This window comes from Elephantulus edwardii, unplaced genomic scaffold (assembly GCF_000299155.1).
Source record: "Elephantulus edwardii isolate Elephantulus edwardi_28Jun2011 unplaced genomic scaffold, EleEdw1.0 scaffold00237, whole genome shotgun sequence".
Classification (NCBI taxonomy): Eukaryota; Metazoa; Chordata; class Mammalia; order Macroscelidea; family Macroscelididae; genus Elephantulus; species Elephantulus edwardii.
The window spans coordinates 2174852-2200637 of NW_006399987.1; the positions used below are offsets into that span (position 1 = coordinate 2174852).

The window sequence follows — 25786 nt, forward strand, 5'->3', positions numbered from 1 at the left end:
AAGGTCCCCATGTGGTGACAATCGAGAAGTGGGACTCAGAGGTCCCTGTGGAGTGTCACAGACTCGATCACAATGTCTTGGTAGTCACCGAGCTACAGGGGCACCTGGGAGGCCACATACCCCTCTCGAATAGGGCTAGGGCAAGCTTGGGGCCTGCGGGGTGGAAAGAGTTCCAGCTGACTTCCCAGGCTGGCGTGGACACAGTCAAGGTCCACACTGGGTGCTCGGCAGAGCCCTGGCGGTTCAAGGCTCCCCCCTCCACCCCGCAGCGCAGCAGGCGGATTCAGGGGTGCTCCTGGGCCGCTCGGCTCACACACACGCCGAGTAGACACGTGCCCGCTGCACGCTGGGTAAATACAGACCCAGAGCCGAGCCGACCCTAATTTAGACGCCCGCGAACGCTGCGCGCATGCACACGTGTCCCCCGCTCGCTGGCACTCTCCTCCCCTCCCCCTCTGTCGCGTGCCTGGGAGAGCGTGAGGGGGTCTAAAAGATGTGGCTAAAAACCTCAGCTCTCCTTGGGTCAAAAGGAGAAGCAGCCCTCTCCTAGAATTCTCTTCCCTATACTGCGCCTCCCCAAAACCTCTCTTAGCACCCAAATCTGTCCTCGCCTAAGGGGCGCTGGTGGGAAGGACTAGGTAAGGAGGCGGGGCTCAAAGACCAGCTCATTATCATAACATCCTAGGTAGGGGTTTGGAGAAGGGCAACTCAGCATCTCCCACCTCCGCATCGCCACTGGGGATGACGCGGGAGCGCGCAGCCGCCCCCAGAAGGCTCCGGGCGCTCGGGCGAGCCTCCTTGCAGACCCCTGAGGTCGCTCGCTCCTGCCAGCTCGCCGTCACCAAGGCCCGGAGCCCGGCGCTCGCTCAGCCCCCCGCCCCTCGCCGCCTCTGCTGCCGCCCCCTCCTTGGAAACCAAGTTACCAACGTTAAGCCAATCCCCGAGCGCAACTCGGCCTCCCCCACACCCCACCCGCCGCGCCGCGCGGTCCTCTAACCCAGCTCGTTGCTGGCGCTCCCCTCGCCTCCTGCGCTTCCCCCGCGGCGGCGATGCCAGGGCCCTGGCCAGGGCTGCGCCGGGCGCTTCTCGGCCTCTGGGCTGCCCTGAGCTTGGGGCTCCTTGGCCTCTCAGGTAAGAGCCGGCCCCAGCCTAGGGTGGACAGGGCGAGGGCGGAGTTCCCGGACCTGAGAAGCGGCCGCGTGCCCCTCCCGGCTCCGCCCTGCTCCTGGCTCTCATGCTTTTGCCCTCTTTCCATCTCTCTCCCCCCCCCCCCCATACACACCCGAGACCCTGCTGCCCGGCTCCTCGCGTGCCCTGCTGTTCTAGTTCATCCAGCCTCGCGCCCTGGAGGCCCCATGTCTCTCCTGTCCCCTCCCAGGGTATCACCTCGACCTCTGTGGGGCACCATGGTCCTCAGGCTGTCATCTTCCCTATTCACGGTCCTCAAAAACCCCATCTATCCGACTACTGTGACTCAGAGGCGCTGTCCCCGCGCCACCCGGAGCCCTGGCAACCAGGTCCCTTGGCTCGTCCTACTGTCCCTTGCACGTGCCCAGACTTGGACCGTCCTTCATCAGGATTTGGGGTCCTCCCTTTTCCTTGACCCAGCCTCCTATCTCCTTTGCCCTCGCCCTAACCTCAGTCTCCCTCTCTCTAGAAGTCTGAGACCAGCTCGGTCCCCTTCCCCCCACTAGGGTCCCCACCTCCTAGCGTTGCAATGCACCAGAGACCCTGTCTGCCTCCCCCGCCCGCCCCCCCCACCCGCCTCCAGCCGCCATCCCATCTGAGCCTTGGAGACCAGAGCTTTTCCATTCCCTTACCTCAGAGACATCCTCAAGGTTTAGGCTCCAAATCTGAGAGGTCTGGGATAGACGCGGGATTACCAGGCTCTGTCTGGACTTTTGGCCTCTGCACGTCCCCCTGGGACCCATGACTCAACTAGGGGCCCTCAGATTCCGAAGAAGGGGCTCCCTCAGGCTGAGCCCGCATTTCCCCGCGCAGCGGTCGCTCAGGAGCCTTTCTGGGCGGACCTGCAGCCCCGCGTGGCGCTCGTGGAGCGCGGGGGGTCGCTGTGGCTGAATTGCAGTACTAACTGTCCACGGCCGGAGCGCGGTGGCCTGGAGACCTCGTTGCGCCGGAACGGGACCCAGAGGGGTCTGCGCTGGTTGGCAAGGCAGCTGGTGGACATTCGCGAACCAGAGACTCAGCCGGTCTGCTTCTTCCGCTGTGCGCGGCGCACACTGCAGGCGCGTGGGCTCATCCGCACTTTCCGTGAGTTCTCATGCTCGGTGACCCTCAGTTCCTCACCCCTCTGCCAGGTCCCGGTGCCAGCGCCTTCAAGCCCCACCTGGTTCCCAAGACTCTCCTCTCCCTCCTAGTCCCCGCCCCGCTCAAGTCCAAGGTTTGAGCAGCTAAGCCCTAGACATTTCCAAAAACCGCTGTTCCTTCGCAGAGCGCCCGGATCGCGTAGAGCTGGTGCCGCTACCCCGCTGGCAGCCGGTGGGTGAGAACTTCACCCTAAGCTGCAGGGTACCCGGCGCGGGACCCCGTGCTAGTCTCACGCTGACGCTGCTGCGAGGCACCCAGGAACTGATCCGCCGCAGCTTCGCCGGGGAGCCTCCACGGGCGCGGGGCGCGGTGCTCACGGCTACCGTTCTGGCGAGGAGGGAGGACCATGAGGCCAATTTCTCATGCCACGCGGAGCTGGACCTGCGGCCACATGGGCTGGGGCTATTTGAAAACAGCTCTGCCCCCAGACAGCTCCGGACATTCTGTGAGTGGGTGTGGGGAGGAGGAGACCACCTGGGGTCTGTCCTGTGCGTAAGAACTTCAGCGTTTGCCTGGATGCCTGGAGAGTAACGCTTCCTCATTATTTTGCCGTGGAAAATGAGTGCATGCAATCTTAGCGCATATTGAGTGCCCAGCACTTGAAAAGCTCAAGTTTGGTGTTTGATCTTTCCTCTAGCCCTTTCTCCCGAGCCCCCGCGCCTGACCGCTCCCCGGGTTTTGGAGGTGGGCTTGGAAGAGCCTGTGACTTGCGCCTTGGACGGACTGTTCCCAGCCTCTGAAGCCCAGGTCTACCTGGCGCTGGGAGACCAGAGGCTGAGTCCCGAAGTCACGCATGAGGGGGACGCGCTCACAGCTACCACCATAGTCAAGGCGCGGGCAGAGGAGGAGGGCATCAGCAAACTGGTCTGCCATGTGACCCTGGGAGGCGAGAGCCTCGAGTCCCGGGAGAACGTGACCATCTACAGTGAGAGGGGGGGAGGGGTGGGAGCCTCTGTGGCTCGGGGGCGGGGCTAGAGGAGGGTGGGGGTGGGGCTGGGAGCGAAGGGGCGGGCGGGCGGAGTCTCCATTGAAGGATGGAGGCCCGAGAGTCCCCCGAAGGGGTGACGGGACAGGTGGAGACGAGGACCCCGTAGATGGAGTCCGAAGCTGGGATAAAGAGAAAGATCATAAAGGGGGGCAGGAACCGCGGTGGAATTGACTCCTCTCCAGGAGGTGGGGCGCAAAGGGGGCGAAGCCTCTCTGCGCCCCGGGAGGTGGGGCTTGCTGCCTTCCACGAAGAGGTGGATTCTGGCTGTGGAGGTGGGTTTGATCAGCAGAAGGGGCGTGGCGAGTGGCCTCCCCGCCTATATCTTGTCCCCAGGCTTCCCCGAACCCCTCCTAACCCTGAGCGAGCCCATAGCTCCAGAGGGAACTCCGGTGACGGTTACCTGCCACGCTGGGCCCCGAGCCCTGGTCACCCTGGATGACGTTCAAGCCTTGGCCCCGGGGCTGCCTGCCCAGCTCCAGCTAAACGCCACAGAGTATGACGATATGCGCAGCTTTTTCTGCCACGCCGCTCTGGAGGTGGACGGAGAGACCCTGAGCAAGAACCAGAGCGCCGGGCTACGCGTCCTCTGTGAGTTCACCTTGAGCCCCTGGCGTCCCACAACCCCTTCCCAGGACCTGCCGGCTCCCGGGCGGTGTCGTGGAGCCAAGTGCTTTCCTTTCACTATCCACAGTGAGACCTGCATTCCCTTCTCGCTCACAGATGCCCCCCGGCTGGACGATTCGGACTGTCCAGCTCTCTGGACGTGGCCGGAAGGCCCGGAGCAGACGCTGCGCTGCGAGGCCCGCGGAAACCCGGCGCCTTCTGTGCACTGCGCGCGGTCCGACGGCGGGGCCGTGCTGGCGCTGGGCCTCCTGGGGCCGGTCACGCGCGCTCTCTCGGGCAGCTACCGCTGCACGGCGGCCAACGTCCAGGGCAAGGCGGTCAAGGACGTGATGCTGATGGTGGAATGTGAGTGGGATTCTCAGACTCCACCATCTCTACCTTGTTCTCAGACTAAGGAGGTAGCCAGTTCATACCGGAATAGGAAGAACTAGGTCTGAGCGCTGTCGATAGGAATCCGTGCAGGCTTTGGGGAATACGCAAAGGCTGGTGTATTAACTGGAAGCAGTTGAGAGACCTTTAAGATGGACAGAGGGAAGCTAGGGGAGTCCATATTGGTCTGGAATACCTGAAATAGCCAAGCCTTTGGATGGGGTTTGTGGACACTTTGTAGGAATTAGAGAAAAATATCTATCCTTCAAAGGTCATGAAACCCTGAAAGGAGCCCATGGTTTGGGTGACTCGGTGTCCCTATGTAGTAAACATCACCTGGAGAAGGAACAGGATTTAGGAGCAACCAACAGACGTAACAAGACCCTCCCTATCTGACAGACGCCCCTGCGCTGGACAGCGTGGGCTGCCCAGAACGCATTACGTGGCTGGAGGGATCAGAGGCTGCGCTGAGCTGCGTGGCGCAAGGGGTCCCGCCGCCGGCCGTGCGCTGTGCGCGCTTGGATGAGAGCCGCATGGTGGAGGGGCTGCTGCACGTGGGCCTGGAGCACGCGGGCACCTACCGCTGCGAGGCCACAAACTCCCAAGGCTCTGCGGCCAAAAATGTGGTGGTCATAGTGGAATGTGAGTGGGGGCAGCACGGGGGCGAAAAGGGGGTCTGTCTGGACCACCTTGGGCCTGACTTCCTGCCCCTGTGTCACCGCTGACCCCCAGATGCCCCCAGGTTTGAGGAGCTGAGCTGCCCCAGCAACTGGACATGGGTGGAAGGGTCTGAGCGGCCGTTTCCCTGTGAGGCTGACGGGAAGCCAGAGCCAAGCCTGGAGTGCGTCGGCTCCGGGGGTGCCAGTGAGGGACTATTGCTGCCGCTGGCATCCCCAACTCCTACTACCGGAGCCACCAGCGTCCCCACAGCCCTGGCCCCGGGCATCTACGTCTGCAACGCTACGAACAAGCACGGCTCCGCGGTCAAGACGGTCGCCGTGAGCGCGGAGTGTGAGCGGGGCCCAGGCGGGTGGGGGTTGGGAACGGCCGGGACCCGCGATCCCTCCCTGACGCCCCCTCCCCTCCCGCGCCTGCTCTGCAGCGCCACCACAAATGGATGAGTCAACCTGCCCCAGCAACCAGACGTGGCTGGAAGGGGCTGAGGCGGCCGCGCTGGCCTGCGCCTCCCGGGGTCGCCCCTCCCCAAGGGTGCGCTGCTCCAAGGAGGGCAGCCCCCGCCCTGAGAAGCAGCGCGTGTCCCGAAAGGATGCGGGGACCTATCGGTGCGTGGCCACCAACGCTCACGGCACAGACGCCCGGATGGTCACTGTGGGCGTGGAATGTGAGTTGGAGCAGTCGTGGATGGAGCTAGGGTCTTGCAGCGGTGGTGGGGGGCGGGTTCCCCAAGGCAGAGCTGAGACACCTCCCATCCCTATTCTCAAGAATAAGAATTCTCAGAGTAAACTTTGGGTAATTAAACCTCTAGGAAACTAGAGTCCTGTGCCCTCCCCGGCCAGGGTTCAGGGTCAAGGGGCGGGTCTCCAGCTCCCATTTTGTGCAAAAGCGTCTTCTGCTGGTTGGTGGGGAGAAAGGAACTGAATCTAGACCCGACTGCAAGCGAGTAATCGGATAAGGAAATGGCATGGTGTAGTGGGGAGGCGGCATGTTCTGGTCACCGACTGGATTCCGGTGGGCGGCAAGAGGACGCTAGGCCAGCGACTGAGCTGTCCCTCCAGCCCCCTGTCCCCCGCAGACCGGCCGGTGGTGGCTGAGCTGGCAGCCTCGCCCTCGGGAGGCGTGCGGCCTGGTGGGAACTTCACCCTGACCTGTCGCGCCGAGGCGTGGCCTCCAGCCCAGATCAGCTGGCGCGCGCCTCCAGGGGCCTCCAACATCGGGCTGTCGAGCAACAATAGCACTTTGAGCGTGGCCGGAGCCCTGGGCAGCCACGGTGGGGAGTACGAATGCGCAGCCACCAACGCGCATGGGCGCCACGCGCGGCGCATCACGGTGCGGGTGGCCGGTGAGTGGCAGCTGGGGATGTGGCGAGGGATCTGCAGTGGGGCGGGGCCTGGCCGCCTAGCTGTCCCTGCCACATCCTTCTCAGGTCGCTGCGGGACCAGGGTCGAAGCTAGGGGTGCCCTGAGTATGGTGCTGTCATTGGCTGGCTGGGGAAGTGGTTGGAGACAGAGGACGCACACCTCCAGGGGTTGCTGGAATCAGTCGGAGTTGACTGGTCTGGGGTGGATTGTGTTTGTGGATATGCCCCACTTCATCCTCTACTATATGTTGTGTGGAAGGGATGAGGACCGAGCATGGGGACCCCCAACTAGATCTCTCCCCGCAGGTCCGTGGCTGTGGGTCGCCATAGGTGGCGCGGCGGGCGGTGCGGTGCTGCTGGCCGCGGGGGCCGGCCTGGCCTTCTACGTACAGTCCACGGCCTGCAAGAAGGGCGAGTACAACGTGCAGGAGGCCGAGAGCTCGGGCGAGGCCGTGTGCCTTAACGGTGCGGGCGGCGGCGCCGGTGGGGGCCCCGGAGGAGACAGTGGGCCGGAGGCAGAGGGCACAGCTGATGCGCCCGCGGGGGGCGAGGTCTTCGCCATCCAGTTGACGTCTGCTTGAGCCTGAGCGCACTCCCCGCAGGCCCGGGGACGCCCCCTAGACGTACGGGGTGGGGGCATATCTTTTGTTCTATTTATTTATTTATTCAACTCCAGGGGCGACACCCCTATTTTCTACCCTCCCCAATAAAGTTTTTATAAAGGACCCCGCCCCTCCTCCCGTAGCGTCCGTGTTTGCTATAAGGAGCAGGCCTAAGGTTCAAATCCAGATTATTTTTTTTTAAGGACATAGTTCGTGCCCGGCAGAGTCCATGCCATCTTTGCTGGTGTGACCTGGTGCCGGCCCACTGGCCTCTCCGTGCCCACTTCCTGTTCTCACCGGCCTTTGGCAGGGCTGGGGACCCAGTGCCTTCCTCATCCTCCACATCTTTTATCTCTTAGGACTGACTGTGATGAGGGGGGCTTCCCCCAGCCTCTGTTACCAGCACCCCAGGATGGGCAGAGCCTGGGCTGCCCTCCTCCGCCTGGAAGTGGACAAAGGTGGTGACTGCAGTCAAAGAGTGCAGCTCTCCCCCCCACTCTCCTCCCTCCTCTCTCTTCTGTTGAGGGTAGGGGTGGGTGCTGGGCTTCAGCTTACCCCTCCCTGTCCTTTCACTTGGCACATCGCGGTTGAGAGCAGACACAGGGTGCCAGCTGCCCTCCTCATTTCACATCCCCATTCCCCTCACCCTCAGCAGCAGAAGGAGACAGCAGCTGGGCCTCCGCCCCCACTTCCTGCCCCCACCTCCTCTAGCAAAGGCAGGAACACAGCTCCCAGGCAGCCAGTCCCAGTTCCCATTAGAACCCTGAGCCATGGTGAGATCAGCAAGTGAGAAAGGGGCTCACAGAGCCTGGTGCAAGAAGCACCAGGGCCCAGTGTGGGGCACCCCCGGTCGCTTACTGCCTCACTTCCCCTGCTTACTCACCACTCTGCAGTCCACCAGCCTTGTATCCCACAAAGTGATGTCTCAGGAACTTTTACACTCACTGATCCCTCTGGCAGGGGGGCACTCAGACAGACCCATAGCTGTCCTTCAGGACAGTGTGCAAAGGACACTTCCTCGGAAGGCCTTCCCTGACCACCAGGGCTGGGGGACTCTCACTTCATTTCCTTACAGGCTTTTTCTCCATAACCTGGAGCACTAGCTGCTTGAAGTTCCAGGAGACAGACGGAATATTCCTTCATGGTTAATCTTGAATGTCAGCCCTCCCTACAGTCGAGGCCTTTGTTCTCTGCCCTGCTTAGTGTCTCCAAAGAGTAGTTTCTCAATAAACGGTGAATAAATCAAATCCATTGCTGCGGAGTCAAGTCTGACTCATGGCCTACAGGACAGCATAAACTGCCGCCATCGGGCTTTTCAAGGCGGTGAATTTTAGAAGCCGACTATGACAGCTTTCTTCCATAGAACAGGCTGCTGGATTTGAACCCAGAGGCTTGTCGACCTCCCTTCCACTGTTCTGATGCCTCAGTCAGCTGTACGAGGCTAGAGGCTATGAGGATTTCAAGCATGTCTGCTGGCTTTACTGCCGTCCTTAGCATACAGGAGGCACCTAACCAATCATTAGACAAATAATTGATGGTTCTTTCTGTTTACCACAAAAACCTAAACTTGTTGGCATGGGACAGCAAAATACTTAACCATCGGCATCCTAAATATTGAATAAATGGATAAAACCAGCCAGGACTTAGCAGATATACCTGGTCTGAGATGGCCAAGGGCCTGGTGTACTTTCCCAAAGGGCTTTTCCATACTGGGGAGGTCTAGGATGGTTAAAAAGGAGGCCTGATGGCACAGTGATTGTTTTCATCTGTTAACTTAAAAGACTGGTGGTTCAAACCCACCAGCAGTCCCCCAGGAGAAAGATGTGGCAGTTAGCTTCCATAAACCCCATGAGCCTGCTGTCTTCCTCTGTCCTACAAGGTCATCAAGAGTTGGAAATGACTCCATGGTAATGAGTTACAAGGGTCAGGGGCACAGATGAGGTGGCCTCAGACCTCACAGAAGTCATGGTCCCTGTCAAGAGACTCATTAATGTGGATGAGAGAAATACCAGAATTTCAGTTCTGGCTCCAAAATCAACACTCTTGGCACCAGCAGCCAGGAAACGATTAAAGATGAATTTGCACTGGGAAAATCTGCAGTCATGGACCTCTCCAGAATACTGAGAAGCTATGATGTCCAGTCTAGAGACTTAGGGTGCATGTGATTCAGGCCATGGTCTTCACAATTATTTGCCTTGCATCAGAGAACTGGACAATGACTAAGGATGACAGAAGAAATGATGCCTTTAAGTTGTAGTGCTGCAGAAGAGTCATGAACATTTCATGGACCAAGAGAACACACAGGTCTGTCTTGGAGAAAGTAAAATCAAGTTTCTCTTTGGAGGCTAGGATTTTGAAGCTCCAAATTCTTTGGGCACGTGAACTGGAAGGACCAGTCCTTGGAGAAGGACATCATGCTTGCAAGGGTGGAGGGATAGCGCAAGTGAGGAAGACCCCAGATGAGATGGAATTGACACAGTAACTGGGGCAATGGGGGTAGGTGTATCAGTCAGTGAGACTGGCTCAGAACAGGGCAGGAGGCGAAGAGCTGATGTACATAGGCTCGCTATGGGTCACAGGTGACTTGATAACACCTAACAACAAGGAGGAGTTCTGTGGCCTAGTGGTAAGAATCTGCTCTGCAAACCAGGTTCAAAGCAGGTTCATAGCTGCTCCAGAGAAGGGCAAACAAAATATTCCATGGGATTACTGCCTCTGAAAACCCACTGGAGGGTCAGGTATGGGTCAGTCGTGACTTGGTACACAACAGTAGCAAAAAGCAGCTCAGGAAAGAGCAGAGATAGACTGAGAGAAGGGGTTATGGGCCGTGTGCTTCAGGGAGGCTTCTCAGAGGAGGTGACTGTGGGGCTGAATCCCCATGAGTGTGGACCAAGTGGTCATCTGGTTATGGGGAATCTGAGGGGAGACTGACTTAGCAACTGAGGGCTAAGGCCTCTCTTTAGTCTGACTTCAGGCAGGGAATGAACTCCTAACCGTAGGTGGCTCCTCTCTGGCAGTTCAATCACCAGCAGCTCCTCAGAAGTAATCTCTTCTGGCGGCTTTTATTGCCTCCAAAACCCGACTCAGGTGTTAGGTGCAGATGAGTCAGTTCCAACTTGTCAGCTATCAGTTTTGAGCGGTTTTGTTGTGTTATTATCTTTGGTGTACCATCATACTGGATCTGACTGGCACAGTGGACAGAAAGTTATGCTACCAAGCTGAAGGTGGGTGATTTTAATCTGCGGCCCTCAGGACAGGTTCAAATTGTTTTCCTTTGAAACATTCTTCTAGGTGGTGTAGCACTGGTCTGTGCATTGCTGTACAGAGGTAACTCGTGGTTGCTGTGATGCTAAACACTGTGACACTGATGTGCCAAACGTGGTAATGGTCACCCATGGTGGACAATGTTTGGTGGAGCTTCCCGACTAAAACAAGCCTGAAAGCAGGAGTGGCATCCACTTCTGAAATGGCTTGCCTCTGGAAACTCTATGAACAGTGCTCAGGCCTTTTGTTCATAGGGTTGCTATGAGTCGTCTACGACTCGACGGCACCTAACAACCACCACTGTCAAGTCGGATCTGACTGGTACAGGAGGAGATTGCCCCTTCTCCAGCAGAGCATCTGGTGGATTTGAACTGTGTACCTCTGGGATTGCAGTGCAACTTCTTGCCACTAGGCCACCAGAGCTCCCTAGAGTTTTCAAAAAGAAATTGGGATCTGAGTGAACAAAGCAAGTGGCTTTTCCATTCAACCAGTCGCACACTTTGCGTTTTATGACAGGAGTTTCAATCCCCACACTGTAACTGCCCTCTGCCCACTTCTCCCTTTCTCATTTCCACTCATCATTCCATTCTGCTCCATCCTGTCTTCTGCACTTTGTCTGCAGGCAGATACTGCGCTTTGATCTCGTCTTCCCTCCTCTTCTAAGGAGAGAACACCTCCCTGGAGTTATTACCCATCTTCCAGGCCTGTATTTCAGGGGAGAGTTGAGCCACAGTTGTTTTGTTTCTGGTTGCATGTCTATTTCTTTGCCTGTGATGATGGTATGGGCTTTAGTGGTGCATGCTGCCTCTCTGGACAACTCTGTGTGAATGTGAATGTGAATGTGTGTGTGTGTGTGTGTGTGTGTGTACCCCTCAGGATTCCAGTGGGAACACACGAGCCCGTGTTCCTGGGCCAGAGGAGAGTACGTTCAGGAGTGCACAAGGGTGATGTCCCCAAATCAAACTGCTCTTTCTTTCAGAAGACTCTGGCCTTTATTGATGCAACCGTTAACACTGCATTATTGATGCTGAGATAATTTCCTGGGGGGAGGTACAGTCCACGGCATCTGGAGCACAGACTGAGGAGGGGGTCCATGGCCCCCTGGGACAGGGCCCTCAGCTTCTTCTTTTCCCTGAGGGGCTCTGGAGCCTGAGGCCAGAGTCTTGCAACCAGGATCCCTGGATGGGGGAAGAGACAGACAGAAGGCTCATGGCACGGTTCCCCACCCACCTGAAATAGCTCTCTATACCCAGGCTCCTCCTGGCGTCTCCCAGGATACCCCCTGCCTACTCTTCACCCAGAAAGTGGGTGGGGACAGGCTTACCCTTGCTGAGCTGGGCCATGGTAGGCACCTAGGGACACCCCACATCGACCACAAAGCCTCTTGGGCTGAACATTCTTCCTGGGTACCAGCCAACAGGTGGAGCATCGGGTACCGTATTTTTTGTACCTGGTGATGCAGTGGGTATAAGAAAACCACCATTCAGGATGCAGCGGGGCCCCAGAAACCACCACAAAGCAGCCACTTTCCTCCAGGTAGGTGTTTCTCCTCCCCACAACCCCATGCTGGAGTGGATTTGAAGACACCAAATAAACAAAGCTCTTCCCGCACCTCCCCCCCCGCAGGCTGAGCCCCCACTCAGCTGGGGACCCCCTTGCATTCTGAGGACCTGATACCACAAGCATTGCAGAGTGGGGTTCCATCCTCAGCATCTCTCCAGAGTGGAGTCCTCTGGGTCCTGCAGGAGGCACAGCGTCGGGGTCCTGAGGGGGCAAAGGCAGGGGGTCAGAGGCCGGGGGTCAGAGGCCAAGACCTGGGTTCAGGAATCCACTGGTAGTGGGGTGACTTAGGGTGATGCCTGTGAAGGCCCCCCACTCAGTGCTGAGCCAGAGAGGGGGGGTTGCTGGCTCCACAGCAGAAGCCAAGCCAGGCAGGAGGACAGATGGTACCACCCCGGCAGGGCAGGAAGCTGGGAGCTGGGGGTGGGCTGACTCAGCGTGGGGGGGGGGGAAGGGGGAACGCTGTGACTCCTCCTGGATGGGTCTAAATGGGGTTAGGATAAAGGCAAGGATAGGAAACTGGACCCCCAAATAGTCACAGCTCTTAACACCCCAGGACTCACCCAGAACGTCACCGCCTCCCTGGTCAGCCTCAGGGCCCTTGGCGGGGCCTGCCGGGGGTCCTGGGGCCCGGCTGCTGCATGACAGGCTGGCAGTAGATGAGACATCAGCATTGGGGCCCTTGTTTCCTCAAGACAACACCTCCCCAAATAAAGATATACTATCGAGGTCTCCAGTAGCCTCTAAGGACATACTTAGTGTCTGAAAGGCCCCTTCTTGGTAACCGAAACCCCATTACCTTCAAGATGCCTCTGACTCATGCCAACCCCGTATGTTACAGAGCAGAATTGCTTCACACGGTTTTCTTGGCTGTTAATCTTTCCAGAGGGAGCCCCAGCAGTGTGGGGAGTGAAGGACTAGATTGAAGCTGATTGAAAAGGTTGGCAGTTCGAATCCACCACCTGCCCTCAGGCAGACGTATGGGAAATCTCTTCCCATAAAGATTTACAGCTTCAGAAACCTGACGGAGGTCGCTCTGAGCTGGGACAAGCTCAATGGCAATGGGAAGGAATCCTTTCAGAAGCAGACCGCCAGGCCTTTGTTCTTCTGTGCTGTTGGGTAGGTCTGTACTGCCAAATTGTAGGTTAGTGGTCAAATGCAAACTGCGTGTGCCATCCAGGGACGATTATTACTTTAAAAAATTTTTCTTCTATTATTTTTTTGTGTGTGTACTGTCAAACTGGATCCAACTTGTACAGGAGGAGATTGCCCCTCCTTCTCCAACAGAGCATCTGGTGGATTCGCACTGCATCCATCTGGGATTGCAGTGCAGCTTCTTGCCACTAGGCCACCAGAGCTCCCTGGATTATTACTTTAATCCTAAGAAGTAGTAAGCCTGGGCCCGCTCACCAGCTACTACTAATCTGAGTACTCCCACTAACCCTCATCCTCTCTGTAGCATTCTCAACCAGTTAGTTCAACCTCTAAAGAGAGGCACCTCTGTGCCTCAACTTTTCATCTGTAAAATGGGCTCCACACAGTCCACAGACATGAAATGCTCCTGTCACCTGCTACTGTCGCTGTTGTTATTAATATACAGGGAGATCTGGTCTGCGGGGAGGGGCCCGGTTCTCCTAAAGGAGGCTCATCGCTGGCGGTACAAATACACCAGCAACTCCTTGGGAGAAAGATGAACCATCTTGTCCTGTGAGGTTTACAGCCTCGAAAACCCCACAGAAGGGAGCTCTGGTGGCCTAGTGGCAAGAAGCGGCACTGCAATCCCAAAGGCACGCGGTTCAAATCCACCAGATACTCTGCTGGAGAAGGGGGGACAATCTCCTCCTGTGCCAGTTGAATTGACTCAATGGTACACAAAAAGAAAAACCCAACAGATGGTCAGCTGTGTGTTGGTTCAGACTCGACAGCAAAGAAGGAGTTGATAAATTATCCAGGCGTCCTGGTGGCACTGAGGTACACACTCAACTACTAACCAGAAGGCCAGAGGTTCAAACGCACAGCTGCTTCAGAGGAGAAAGATGTGGCAGTCAGCTTTCTCAAAGACGGTGGCCTCTGAAACCCTACTGGAAGGTTCTAGTCTGTCCAGCTCTGAGCTGCAATCGATACCGTCTGATACCAATTACCGTTCCCAGGAATAACAGCAGAGGTTCTCAGAACACTTAGGGCAATTTCATAAAGGGGAAACAGGGGACATGATGGCACTGGAAAGCCGGGCCGAGGTCTCGCCCAGGGAGAGGGGGAAATGTCGTCCCAGCTCTGGGCCTCAGGGTGCCTTTCCATAAAGTGGGTGGATGATTCCAAGCACCTGGCCTGCGACTCTGCTCTCCCTCCTTGGACATTCTTCTCACCTGTACAACACCCTCACCTGCGGCAGCCCCTACCTGTAGCTGGGTATGATCTGCAGGCTGGAATCCGGCTTTATCTGAAACTTCAGCGTCACCCCCTCAAACCCAGGGTCCACCTTCTCGGTGCCCCGGAGGGGATTCGGTTGCTTCCTAGGCCTCCTCTGGGGCTGGGCCGAGGGGGCCGGGGAGGTCCTGGGTTGCTCTAGGGCGAGGCACCGCTGGCTGACTGGGACCGGCATGTCCTTGGCGTCCCTGGCCAGGGACCCCAAAGCCATGGGATCCCAGCGGGACCTCCCGGCCTGGAGGAAACACAGGGCGGCGACCGAGGCCTGGTGCACAGGTGACGTGGACCTGAGTACAAGGCAGTGTGGTCACCCCTTCCCTGGGGGAGGGCTGGGCGAGCCCCCAGGTGCTGCTTGGTGGCTCCCTGGGGCTCAGAACCCTCACCTGAATTGTCTGAAAGTCAGAGCACTGTTGAGATTGTGGCGAGCCCTGTGTACCTACTGTGTGTCAGCCCAGGGTCTCTCGCTTCCTCCACGTGGGCTTTATTTATTGCACGCAGCAACTGCACACGTGAGGAGCCCGAGCAGCCTCACCCACCCAGAAACCCGGCCAGGTGCTCCGGGACGGGCAGGGTCCCGCGGCTGCTGGGTCTGGGGTGGGGGTGGGGTGGGGGCCATGCTGTGATGTGGGGTTTTTTATTTACTTTTTCTTTTTACTGTTACTCCTGGGTTGTTGCCCTCCACAACCCCCAGATGACCCGAGTGGTGCTTGACTGTCCCTGAGAGACGGAGGGGGGGAGGGGAGCTGGCCTCTGACCTCCTCATGACCTCGTGACCCGCCTTGGTAACTATTCTCAAAAGCCCGTGGGCCAGGTGGAAGGGCGAGAGGATGGGGCCCGCACGCACCTGCAGCCGCACCCCGTTGGGGGCCGGTCGGTCTCCAGACCCGGTGGCGCCAGCAGCTCGCGCAGCAGCAGCATGGAGAAGTGCGGGGAGGGCCGGGCCTCCATGGCGCCCTGGGCGGCCCGGGTTCGGTCCTGGGTTCTCCGAGGGCGGCCCCAGTGGTTCTCGGATGCGCCCCACCTGCTGCGAGGCGCGGGGTTCCTGCTGTGTCCGCGCTGAGCCGCACCTGGGTTAACCCCGACGTCCCCCGCTGCGTCCCCGGACGTCCCCGCTGCGTCCTCGATCACCTGCGCTGCCCGCGGTGCAGGGCGCCCCCTGGACCCCTCCGAATCCCTCCGCAGCGGCAGGGGCGGGGCCTTGCCACGCTAACCCACGTGGGTCTTCCGACGGTGCGTCCCCCCCAAAACTCCAGGCCGCACACAGCCAGCAGCACCCCGCACCTGCTGTCCCCCCATCACTGCCTGAGTGTGCACAGGTCGGGGTGGGGGGAAATGCATGGAAGCTGTGGTTGTTGGACCCGCAGCGCTGTCCCCAAGAACACTCAGATGCTGGACGTCTGTAAGACTGCTTTATTGTAGCTCCAGATTCCACCCTCATCCACATCCGATTCTCCAGGGTCTTGGGGAAAGCACTGCAGTAGAGGGGCTATGCCCCCCTCTCCGGGAGCCTGGCCCTGGGTCTCTGAAACGGGGGGCCTAGGCCTCTGGCGTCCTTCCACCGACTCCTGGCCTGTCCTTGCAGCGGGCTGGCCCTCGGTCCTGGCCCTGGGTCCGTGGTGTCCACGTGGCGTAGCTGCCCGTTGTTGTCAGTGGGGCTTGGGGACGTGGCCGTCCACGTAGAAGTTTCTGGTGATCTTGGGCAGGGTGAACTCGGCCCCCTCCAGCTCGGGGGTCAGCAGGATCTGGCAACCCAGCCGGGAGTTCTCCTGGAGGAGGGGGGCCATGTCCAGCATGTCGTCCTCCCTGGGCAGGGGGACAGCATTAGCGGGGTGCAACCTCCTGGCTGGGGAGGTGGGGAGAAGGCTGGGGCCTCTGCACACCCGGATTCGGGGGTAAGGGGGCCGCAAGGAGCCCCAGGGCTGCCCTGGCCCTTCCCGTCCTGCTCACCTCTCATCAGGTGGAGGCAAAAGATCCAGGTGGTCTTCACTCACATACACGTGGCAGGTGGAGCAAGCCAGGGAGGCTTCACAGGCCCCTGGGGGTGGTGAGTGGAGGAGTGCTCACTGCAGAGAGTCGGCCATCCCACCTCCCTCCCAGGCCTGCTCCTCTGGGAGGCTCTCCCTTCACATCAGGCTGTCTTTCCCTTTTGTATCCAGTGTCCCATTTCCCAGGGGCTCCCCAGGAGGCTGGGGGGGCTTTGCTGGGTGTGGGGAGCCATTACAGAGCAGAGCTGGAAACCAGGGGGTTCCTTCAGCCCTTGCTGCAACCCCTATCCCTGTTAGGCCTCCCTGCTGCTCCAAGGTGGGACAGGCTCGCTCAGCACCAGTGTGGTGGGAGCGAGGACAGAGAGGTCAGGGAAATGGGGCAGAAATCCACATATCTCTAGTTTTTCTGCTCCTTCCTGAAATTCAGCCCAACAGAGGTTCAGGGGAGAGACCACCAACAAAATTAACACAGTGACTGGAGCAATGGGCTCAAGTGTGTGAGACGACAGGACGGCACAGGATAGGACAGGGTTCAGGTCTGCTGTTCATAGTATCGTTATGAGTCCTACTCAATGGCACCTAACAACAACGTTGGCCACCTGAACTCGGACACCTCCCAGCCCCTCCGGCTCATCACTGAGAGCTGCTCAAGGATCATTCTCCTCCTGCTTCAGAACGAACGAGACCAAACTCACTGCTGTGGAGTTGGAACTAACCCTCCAGTGGGTTTTTGGACATTGTAAACGGCATGGGAGGGGAACGCCCATCTTTTTTCTGGAGGCACTGCCAGCTGGCCCATTGACTGGAAAAGATCAATATTTGTTCCCATTCCAAAGAAAGGTGACCCAACAGAGTGTGGAAATTATCAAACAATATCATTGATATCACATGCAAGCAAGATTCTGCTGAAAATTATCCAAAAACGTTTGGCGTTTGGAACAATATGTCAACAGAGAACTGCCAGATGTGCAGGCCGGATTTAGAAGAGGTCATGGTACTAGGGATATTATAGCTAATGTCAGATGGATCTTGGCAGAAAGCAGAGAATACCAGAAGAATGTCTATCTGTGCCTCATTGGCTATGCAAAGGCTTTTGACTGTGTGGATCATAACAAGCTGTGGCTGACTCTGAGAAGAATGGGAATCCCAGAACATTTGATTGTGCTCATGTGAAACCTATACTTGGACCGAGAGGCAGTCGTCAGAACAGAGCAAGGAGACATTACATGGTTCAAAATCAAGAAGGGGGTCCGTCAAGGATGTATTCTGTCTCCATACCTTTTCAATCTGTATGCAGAACAGATCATCCGAGACGCTGGGCTATAAGAAGAGGAATGTGGCATCAGGATTGGTGGAAGAATCATCAACAACCTGCGTTATGCAGATGACATAACCCTGCTTGCTGAAACTGAGGAGGACCTGAAGCGCTTGCTGCAGAAGATCAAGGACTACAGCCTCCTATATGGACTGAAGCTAAATGTCAAGAAAACAAAGATTCTAACCACTGGGCCAATTGGCAGCATCAGCATGGATGGTGAAGAGATTGAGATAGTTAAGTTTTAATTTACTTGGCTCCACAGTCAACGCTCTTGGTACCAGCAGCCAGGAAATCAGGAGACGAATTGTATTGGGAAAGTCGGCTGTGAGGGACTTCTCAAGAGTACTGAAGAGCAACGATGTCAGGCTGAAGACTAAGGAGCGCCTGATCCGGGCTATAGTCTTCGCAATTATGTGCTATGCATTGGAGAGTTGGACAGTGAATAGGGCTGATAGAAACTGAGGATTGATGCCTTTGAGCTCTGGTGCTGGAGAAGAGTGTTGAATATACCATGGACTGCTAGGAGAACAAACAGGTTTGTCCTGGAGAGGGTGAAGCCAGAGTGTTCCCTGGAGTCAAGGATTCTGAGGCTTCATCTGACATATTTTGGGCATGTTGCAAGGAGGGACTGGTCCTTGGAAAGGGACATCATGTTTGGAAGAGTGGAGGGGAAGCAAAGGAGAGGAAGACCTTTGGTGAGATGGATCGATTCTGTGACTGGAGCAGTGGGAATAGTGCGTTTGAGATGGCTAGGTTGGCACAGGATAGAACAGCATTTAGGGTTGTTGTACAAAGGGTTGCTATGAGTCGCAAGCGACTCGATGGCACATAACAACAACAACAACAACTGCTGGTAGATACAAACTGGTACCACCTTGGGTTAGCAGTGTAACTCCCTACAGATGATGCCACGCTCCCTGAAAATACACCCGAGGTAAAATCCGTGTGTCTGCCCGCCCCTCCCGACCTCAGGGCCTTTGCACATCCTAGTCCCTCGGCCTAGAGTATGCTTCCTACCACACTTCCCACAGTGGCTCCTTGTCTCTGGAGACTCAAATGCCCCCTACTTCTTGTCCTTTCTCCCCATCATCACCTCTCTCATTTTTGTACAGTATTTAATCACATCTGGTGTAACCATCTTGATCTCTGGGTCACCCCGATCCCTATAGGCCTCCCCTACTCTCTCTGCCCAGCACAGACTTGGCATGCCCTGGATGCTGAAGAACCATGTGTCTCACCCAAGAGAAGAGGCGCCTGCCCTGCTCACCCCACTCTTCACCCTCTTACATGCCCTGCTAAGAAGTGTCACTGGCTGGGCAGTCTCTGGACCCAGCAATGCCTCGGCCGCCCTGTGACTAATCCACCCACCCTCCTGGTCTCCTCGGGCTTTGAAGCTCCAAGTGGCATCTGGACATCTCTTCTGCATCACAGGATGTCAGAAGTATCCAGTCACAGAATAATCCCAGCTCTCCACTGCATCCTGACTGTGGCCTCTCCTCCCAGTCACCCAGCGAGATGAGAGCTAAGCCATCCTGTTTAATAGATGAGGAAATGGGGGTCCAGGGAAGCTGAGTACTCTCCCTAGGTTCACACAGGAAGAGGCAAGATTTGCCAACTTCCAACTTTGAAAACCATCTTCCAACACCTTCCTGGACTGCCATCCAGGGCCCCTGGCTTCCAGAGGTCAAGCCTAGGCACTGGCTGGACTCCACATTGGATCGCAAGGCAGGCCAGCCTCATTCCACCCTCGCCCCAGCTCTAATGTTTAACTTAGGCCCCCAGCTTCTAATGCACAAACTTGGGAGGTTTTCGTCAGAGAATTCTTGCCAATGCTCATGATATAACAGATCAGGGTTTATCAGGTTGCAAATGAAGAGGGGTGCTAGGGGTTTTATCTGTCTTGTACAATGCTGTCCACTCGGCTCCCAGCACAGTCCCTGGCACACAGCACTGTTGTTGTTGTTGGGTGCTGCTGAATGAGGCATGACTCAGCGACCCTCTGAACAACAAATGGCAATATCTCGCCCTATCCTGCACCGTCCACAATCTCTACCATGCTCAGACCCACTGCTGCGGGCAGTGTCAATCCATCTCTTTCTCTCACTGACGCTCTATCTTGCCAAGCATGAGCTGGGCATCTGATATCACATAGTTACTGTTGTTGTTAGGTGTTGTTGGGTCGAGTATGACTCACAGAGATGCTGAACAACAGATCTGAATCCTGTTCCATCTTCATCATCGCACTTGAGCCCATTGCTATAGTCACTGTCAATCCATCTGGCTGAGGGTCTTTCTTTCCCTGGCCCTCCCCCACTTCCTTGAATGATGTCCTTTTCCAAGGAATAGCCTCTCACAGCAACATGTCCAAAGTATATAAGACCAAGCTTTGACATCCTTGCCTCTAAGAAGCTCTCTGGTTCGAATCCACCAGATGCTCTGCTGGAGGAGGGACAATCTCCTCCTGTATCAGTCAGATCTGAGTTGACGGTCTACACACACAACAACAGCACATTTCCAAGACTTATCTATCTGTTCTTTTGGCAGTCTATGGGATATTCAGCACTCTTCTCCAACACTACAACTCAAAAGCATCAATTTTTCTGTTATCCCTATTCACTAATCAGCTCTCAAGCACTTGGCAGGTGACTGAAAAGACCATAGCTGAGAGAGAGAGAGAAAGAGGCCGAGAGAGCGAGAGGCAGAGAGAGAGAGAGAGAGAGAGGCCGAGAGAGAGAGGCCGAGATAGCGAGAGGCCGAGAGAGAGAGGAGGAGAGAGAGAGGCAGAGATAGCGAGAGGCTGAGAGACACAGAGAGGCTGAGAGAGCAAGAGAGAGAGGAGGAGAAAGAAGCCAAGATAGCGAGAGGCCGAGAGAGCAAGAGGCCAAGAGAGGAGAGAGAGAGAGAGAGAGAGGCCGAGAGAGAGAGAGAAAGGGAGAGGGAGAGGGAAAGACCACAGCATGAATCAGGTGCACCTTAGTCTCCAAACTATCATCATTGTTCCCTAGGTACATTGGAGACTAATTCCTCTCCAAACAGAAAACTTCCCCAATGAAATACATCTCCTGATTGCTGGTACCAAGGGGGCTGACTGATGAAACCGTTGACAATGTCAATCTTTTCTCCATCTATCATGATGTTGTTTATTGGTCCAGTGGTGCAGTTCTCTGTTTCCTTGACATTAAGGTGCAATCCATGCTGAGGGCTGGAGTCTTTGATCTTTTGCCAAGTAGTGTTTCATGTCCTCGTTTTCAGCAACCAAGGCTATGGCACACAGCTGTTGTTGTTATGTGCCGTTGAGTCGCTTGCGACTCATAGTGACCCTACGTACAACAGCCCTAAACTGCTCTGTCCTGTGCCAATCACACTGTCTCCAATAACACATCCCGATTACCCCAGTCACTGAATCCTCCTAGAGGGCCTTCCCTTCCTGCACTGTCCGTCCACCCTCCCAAGCATGATGTCCCTCTCCAAGGACCGGTCCCTCCTTACAACATGTCCAAAGTATGTCAGACAAAGCCTCAGAATCCTTGCCTCCAAGGAACAACCTGGTTTAACCCTCTCAAGGACAAATCTGTTTGCTTCCCTAGCAGTCCATGGTACCCTCAATACTCTTCTCCAGCACCACAGCTCAAAGGCATCAATTCTCCTTCTATCCTCCCTAGTCATTGTCCAACTCTCTGATGCATAACAAGTGACTGTGAAGACCATGGCCTGTATCAGACACAGTAGGTGCTTAAAATTCAGAGAAGGGCAGCACTGAATAGTAACGAAAATGGGATGGTCCAAATCTAGTTTTGCCACTTACTTGACCTTGCACCAGGTTTACTTAACCTGAGACTCAGTTTCCAAATCTATAAATGGGGACAACAGGCTGTCTTTTTAGAGTTGTCATGAGATCCAATCAGTTAATACGCTTAAAGCTAACATGCTTAAAGTTGTTAGGTGCTGTTAAGGGGACTATGCGTCAGTGATCCTGGCCCTAACAACACAAACGCCATGATGCTCAAGACCATCGTTGTAGCTACTGCCAATCCTTTTCACTGAAGGTCCTCCTCTTTCTCTGAACACCTACCTTTCCCAGCATGTCTTTTTTTCAAAGACTGGTCCCTCCTGAAAACATAACCAAAGTAGGTAGAGACAAAGTCTAAAGCTGCTGTTACTGTTACGTGCCATCGAGTCACCTGGGACTCATAATGACTCTATGTACAACTCTGAAGTCTGCCCTGTCCTAAGCCAGTCTCAATGACTCCAACACACCTACCCCATTGCCCCAGTTACTGTATCCATCCACCTCAGCCAGGTCTTCCTCTCCTGTGCTGTCCCTCCATGCTTCCAAGCATAATGTCCTTCTCCAAGGACAGGTCCTTTCTTAGCCACGTGCGATGGAGCTTCAAAATCCTAGCCTTCAAGGAGAAACTTGATTTCACCCTCTCCAGGACAGACCTATTTGTTTTCTTGGAGGTCCATTCTATGGTCAAGGCTCTTCTCCAACACCACAACTCAAAGGCATTGATTCTTCTGTCATCTTTAGTCACTATCCAGCTCTCTGATTCATAGCAAGTAATTGCAAAGACCATGGCCTGGATTAGGTGCACCTTAGTACTCAGACTCACACTATTGCTTTGCAGTGCTCTGGATAGGTCCCTGACAGATTTTCCCAGTGCAATTAGTCTTTTGATTTTCTGACTGCTGGTGTTAAGAGTGTTGACTGTGCAGCCAAACAAGCTGTAATTATTAACAATCTCAATCTCGTCTCCATTTATTATGGTGCTGCCAACTGGCCCAGCGGTGAGAATCTTTGTCTTCTTGATGTTAAGCTTCAATCCATATTGAAGACTACAGTCTTTGACCTTCTGCAGCAAGCACTTCAGGTCCTCCTCAGTGTCAAGCAAGCAAGGTGTAGGATGTGCATAACAGGGGTTGTTGATGAGTCTTCCTCCAATCCTGATGCCACATTCCTCCTCATAAAGTCCAGCCTCCCAAATGATCTGTTCTGCATAAAGACTGAAAAGGTATGGACACATCCCTGACACACTCTGTTCCTTATTTTGAACCATGTAGTGCTTCCCTGCTCTGTTCTGAGGACTGCTTCCTGGTTTGAGAATAGGTTTTACATGAGCACTATCAAGTGTCCTGGGATTCCCATTCTCCTCAAGGTTAGCCACCATTTGTTGTGGTCCACACAGTCAAATGCCTTTGTATAGGCGATGAAACACAGACAGACATTCCTCTGATATTATTTGCTTTCTGCCAAGATCCATCTGCTATGATTTCTTTTTTTTTATAATTTTTTTTATTGGGAAAAACATATTGGGGGTACAAGGAGGTGAGGGTTGGGGGCAGAAGGGTGAGGACGGGCAGGGATGCAGTTGCAGAGCTGCACAGTTTGGTCGGTGGGGGGAGCAGGGGAAGGAAATGATGAGGGTCCAGCGTATGATTTCGTAAAAGTATATACTATACTCACTGTCAGCAAGTTGGAACTGACTTATACTTGGACCTCCAGTGGGTTTCCAAAGGCTGTAAATCACATGCAAGGGAACTGCCTATCTTTTTCTCTGGGAATAGCGGGTGGATTTGAACCTGTCTTTGGGTTGGCAGTGAAAATACTAGGCCACCAGAGCTCATTTCTTAGTTTCTGCTATTATTTCATCAAGACTCACTGACTTAATGTCCATCTTTTCCAAATTGCATGCCGTGGAGTTGATTCCCATGTGAAAGGAGAGCTGCTGCATAATAGGGTTTTCTCGGCTGTAATCTTGACTGATGAGTCAAATGCGAGAATGGTCACCCATGGGGAACAGTGTTCGGTGGAGCTCCCTGAATAAAACAAGTGTGGGACTTTCTACGAAGATGGCACCGAAAGTGAAGAAGGAAGCCCCTGCCCCTCCCAAAACTGAAGCCAAAGCAAAGGCATTAAAGGCCAAGAAGGCATCCTGAAGGGCATCCACAGCCAAAAAAAAGATCTGCACGTCACCCACTTTCCAGCGGCCTAAGACGCTGAGACCTGAAGGCAGCCCAAATACCCCCGGAAGAGCGCCCCCAGGAGAAACAAGCTTGACCACTATGCCATCATCAAATTTCCCCTGACCACTGAGTCAGTCATGAAGAAGATAGACGATAACAACACACTGTATTCACTGTGGATGTCAAGGCCAACAAGAGCCAAATTAAACAAGCTGTAAAGAAGCTCTATGACATTGATGAGGCCAAGGTCAACACTTTGATCAGGCCTGATGGAGAGAAGAAGGCCTATGTTTGACTTGCTCCTGACTATGATGTTTTGGATGTTGCCAACAAAATTGGGATCATCTAAACTGAGTACAGGTGGCTAAATATAAATTTTTCTCGCAAAAAAACCCCAACCAAACAACAACAACAACAAAAACCCAAACCACACACACACAAAAAACCACACCAAGCTTGGAAGCAGGAGTGGCATCCACTTCCACAATAGCTTGCCTTGGGAAACCCTATGAACCTGGAGAAAGGACGAAAGTTGTACAGGAGGAGTCCAGGACTTTCATTCATAGGGTAGCTATAAGTCGCCAGCGACTCAACGACAGTTAACAACAATCTTTGGGAAGCAGATCAACAGGCCTTTTTCATCACAGAGCTTCAGAGGATGGAACTGACAACTTCCAGCTAGCAGGCTAGTCAAGCAGCTAATCAAGCAGCGGCCAGATAGTAACTCGCAGCTAACAGCTAGGCAGTGAGCCTCCCAGCCTTTCTGCAGGAGAAGGATGCGGCACTCTCCTTGTCTAAAGACAACAGTCCTCAAAGCCCTGTGGGATAGCACTACTTTCTCCTACAGGCTCACTACTACCAGTGGGAATCAACCTGAGGACAGTGAGCGTGGTTTACGTTCAAATACCAGCACAGTGGCTGATGGGAGTGTCTGCTTCTTGTCACAGGGATGGATGACAAACCCAGCAAATAGTGATAAGTGTGGTAAGGACAGCAGAAGGTATTAACATAATAGACAGGGTGACCGGGGCACGAGGACTTTGAGCTGAGGGGGATGGAATTTACACTGAGTCCTGCAGGAAGAGGAGCCTGATACGGTGGGAAGGGCACTTAGGGAGAGAGGAGTGTCAAGTGCAAAAGTGCTGGGGCAGGAGTGGAACTTGGCTGTTGGAGAAGCCGGGAGGCCAGCGTGGTTAGAACAGAGGGAGGAGGGGAGAACACAAGACCAGGAGAGCAATACTCGCCTCTTGTAAATGCTTATAGACCAAGCACTGAGGGAATGAGGGCTAGGAGCTGTGTCCAAGCCACCAGGAGCAGTTTGGATTTTGATACATGTTTGATGGGAGGGTTAAGCCATGGGAGAAAGACAGCCTGATGGTAATTTTTAAGATGAATGGATGCGAGTGTTCCCAGTTCTCTAAGCGGGGCTCCCACCTTCCAGGTCCACCCCGTGGCGCTGGGCCAGGTGGAGGACATTGTCCCCGACTCTGCCGCTCACCGGAATCCGTCTGCCTGACCGGTCTACGAACACCACATTCACCCTGGGGACAGACAGGGGGCAGAAGCCCAGTGAAGGGATGGGCGCAGCGGGCGGCGGAACCGAGGGTTGGGGGATGAGGGCGTGATGGACAGGAGGGGCCGGAGGGAGCCTCGGGGAGGAGGCGGGGGACAGGCGCGGCCGGGCCAGGTGGGGCTCGCTCCCGCACTCACACGTCCCCAGGCCGCTCGGGGCCACCCGCTTCCTCTTCCCGCGCTGGGCACGAGCCTGGAAAACACAGTTATGTCAGCGGCTGTGCCATCCCCGCCGGCCTTGGACGGTTCATGCTGCGCCCACGTGGCACCGCGTACCTGTCGTCCGGAATCTCCTGGCCGTCACCGGTGCCGCCGCCTCCCCGGCCCCCAGGCCGCTCGCAGGTCTGCTCCACCAAGCTCCCCGGGTCGCCCGCAGCAAGAGCCCGGCATTCACGCCGACCCGGGCCACGGCGGCCGCCATGACAGGCGCCACGTGACCCGACGACTAGGCATGCGCGAAGGCGCGCGGGGGCCGTAATCACCGCCGTATAAGCGCAGCGGGTTCTCTTAGGCGCACGACCGCAATGCGAGGTAAGGGTTTGCTCTCGCTGACCTCTCACCCAAGCCCATCGCAGCCCCAATAACCAGGCAATCTTATTTACTTACAAACTTTAATTCAGTAAAAGTCTTTGTGGGATTGGGGAGGACATCCCCTGGAGTGGAGGGGGGCTGGTGTGGGAAGGGAGTGGGTGGCCTGGGTGGCCAGGGCCAGGGTCCAGGGTCCCCTCCGGCACACTCTGCTGGTGG

The 25786-nt window shown here is 55.6% G+C and overlaps 3 protein-coding genes across 3 annotated transcripts; 1 reads left to right on the plus strand and 2 right to left on the minus strand.

The window, feature by feature from the left end:
• The first annotated feature begins 1049 nt into the window (after positions 1 to 1049).
• ICAM5 (intercellular adhesion molecule 5, telencephalin) lies at positions 1050 to 6928 on the plus strand. Its single transcript, XM_006898764.1, has 11 exons — positions 1050 to 1131; positions 2002 to 2271; positions 2453 to 2773; positions 2966 to 3253; positions 3650 to 3904; positions 4037 to 4285; positions 4709 to 4951; positions 5042 to 5320; positions 5412 to 5651; positions 6063 to 6329; positions 6654 to 6928. Exons 1-11 carry the CDS (start codon positions 1050 to 1052, stop codon positions 6926 to 6928), a joined length of 2769 nt encoding a protein of 922 aa, XP_006898826.1.
• A 4303-nt stretch (positions 6929 to 11231) lies between these two features.
• Positions 11232 to 15496, minus strand: ZGLP1 (zinc finger, GATA-like protein 1). Its single transcript, XM_006898839.1, has 8 exons — positions 15412 to 15496; positions 15045 to 15333; positions 14733 to 14789; positions 14173 to 14487; positions 12337 to 12422; positions 11884 to 11977; positions 11538 to 11663; positions 11232 to 11391 (listed from the first exon to the last, which is right to left on the minus strand). Exons 1-8 carry the CDS (start codon positions 15494 to 15496, stop codon positions 11232 to 11234), a joined length of 1212 nt encoding a protein of 403 aa, XP_006898901.1.
• A 350-nt stretch (positions 15497 to 15846) lies between these two features.
• Positions 15847 to 25460, minus strand: FDX1L (ferredoxin 1-like). Its single transcript, XM_006898765.1, has 5 exons — positions 25316 to 25460; positions 25178 to 25232; positions 24902 to 25008; positions 16148 to 16235; positions 15847 to 16003 (listed from the first exon to the last, which is right to left on the minus strand). Exons 1-5 carry the CDS (start codon positions 25458 to 25460, stop codon positions 15847 to 15849), a joined length of 552 nt encoding a protein of 183 aa, XP_006898827.1.
• Positions 25461 to 25786: the final 326 nt, after the last annotated feature.

Excerpts from the sequence above, each read along its gene's own strand:
- ICAM5 (XM_006898764.1), top strand. The coding sequence starts at position 1,050 with ATGCCAGGGCCCTGGCCAGGGCTGCGCCGGGCGCTTCTCGGCCTCTGG. Across the intron at positions 1,132-2,001 it reads GGGGCTCCTTGGCCTCTCAG|CGGTCGCTCAGGAGCCTTTC; the intron begins GTAAGAGCCGGC and ends TTCCCCGCGCAG. Across the intron at positions 5,321-5,411 it reads GGTCGCCGTGAGCGCGGAGT|CGCCACCACAAATGGATGAG; the intron begins GTGAGCGGGGCC and ends CCTGCTCTGCAG.
- ZGLP1 (XM_006898839.1), bottom strand. The coding sequence starts at position 15,496 with ATGGGGGGACAGCAGGTGCGGGGTGCTGCTGGCTGTGTGCGGCCTGGA. Across the intron at positions 15,334-15,411 it reads CCGTCGGAAGACCCACGTGG|CGCAGGTGATCGAGGACGCA; the intron begins GTTAGCGTGGCA and ends CACCGCGGGCAG. Across the intron at positions 11,978-12,336 it reads GGGAGGCGGTGACGTTCTGG|GACCCCGACGCTGTGCCTCC; the intron begins GTGAGTCCTGGG and ends TTGCCCCCTCAG.
- FDX1L (XM_006898765.1), bottom strand. The coding sequence starts at position 25,460 with ATGGCGGCCGCCGTGGCCCGGGTCGGCGTGAATGCCGGGCTCTTGCTG. Across the intron at positions 25,233-25,315 it reads CAGGAGATTCCGGACGACAG|GCTCGTGCCCAGCGCGGGAA; the intron begins GTACGCGGTGCC and ends TGTGTTTTCCAG. Across the intron at positions 16,004-16,147 it reads TTGCCTCCACCTGATGAGAG|GGAGGACGACATGCTGGACA; the intron begins GTGAGCAGGACG and ends CCCCCTGCCCAG.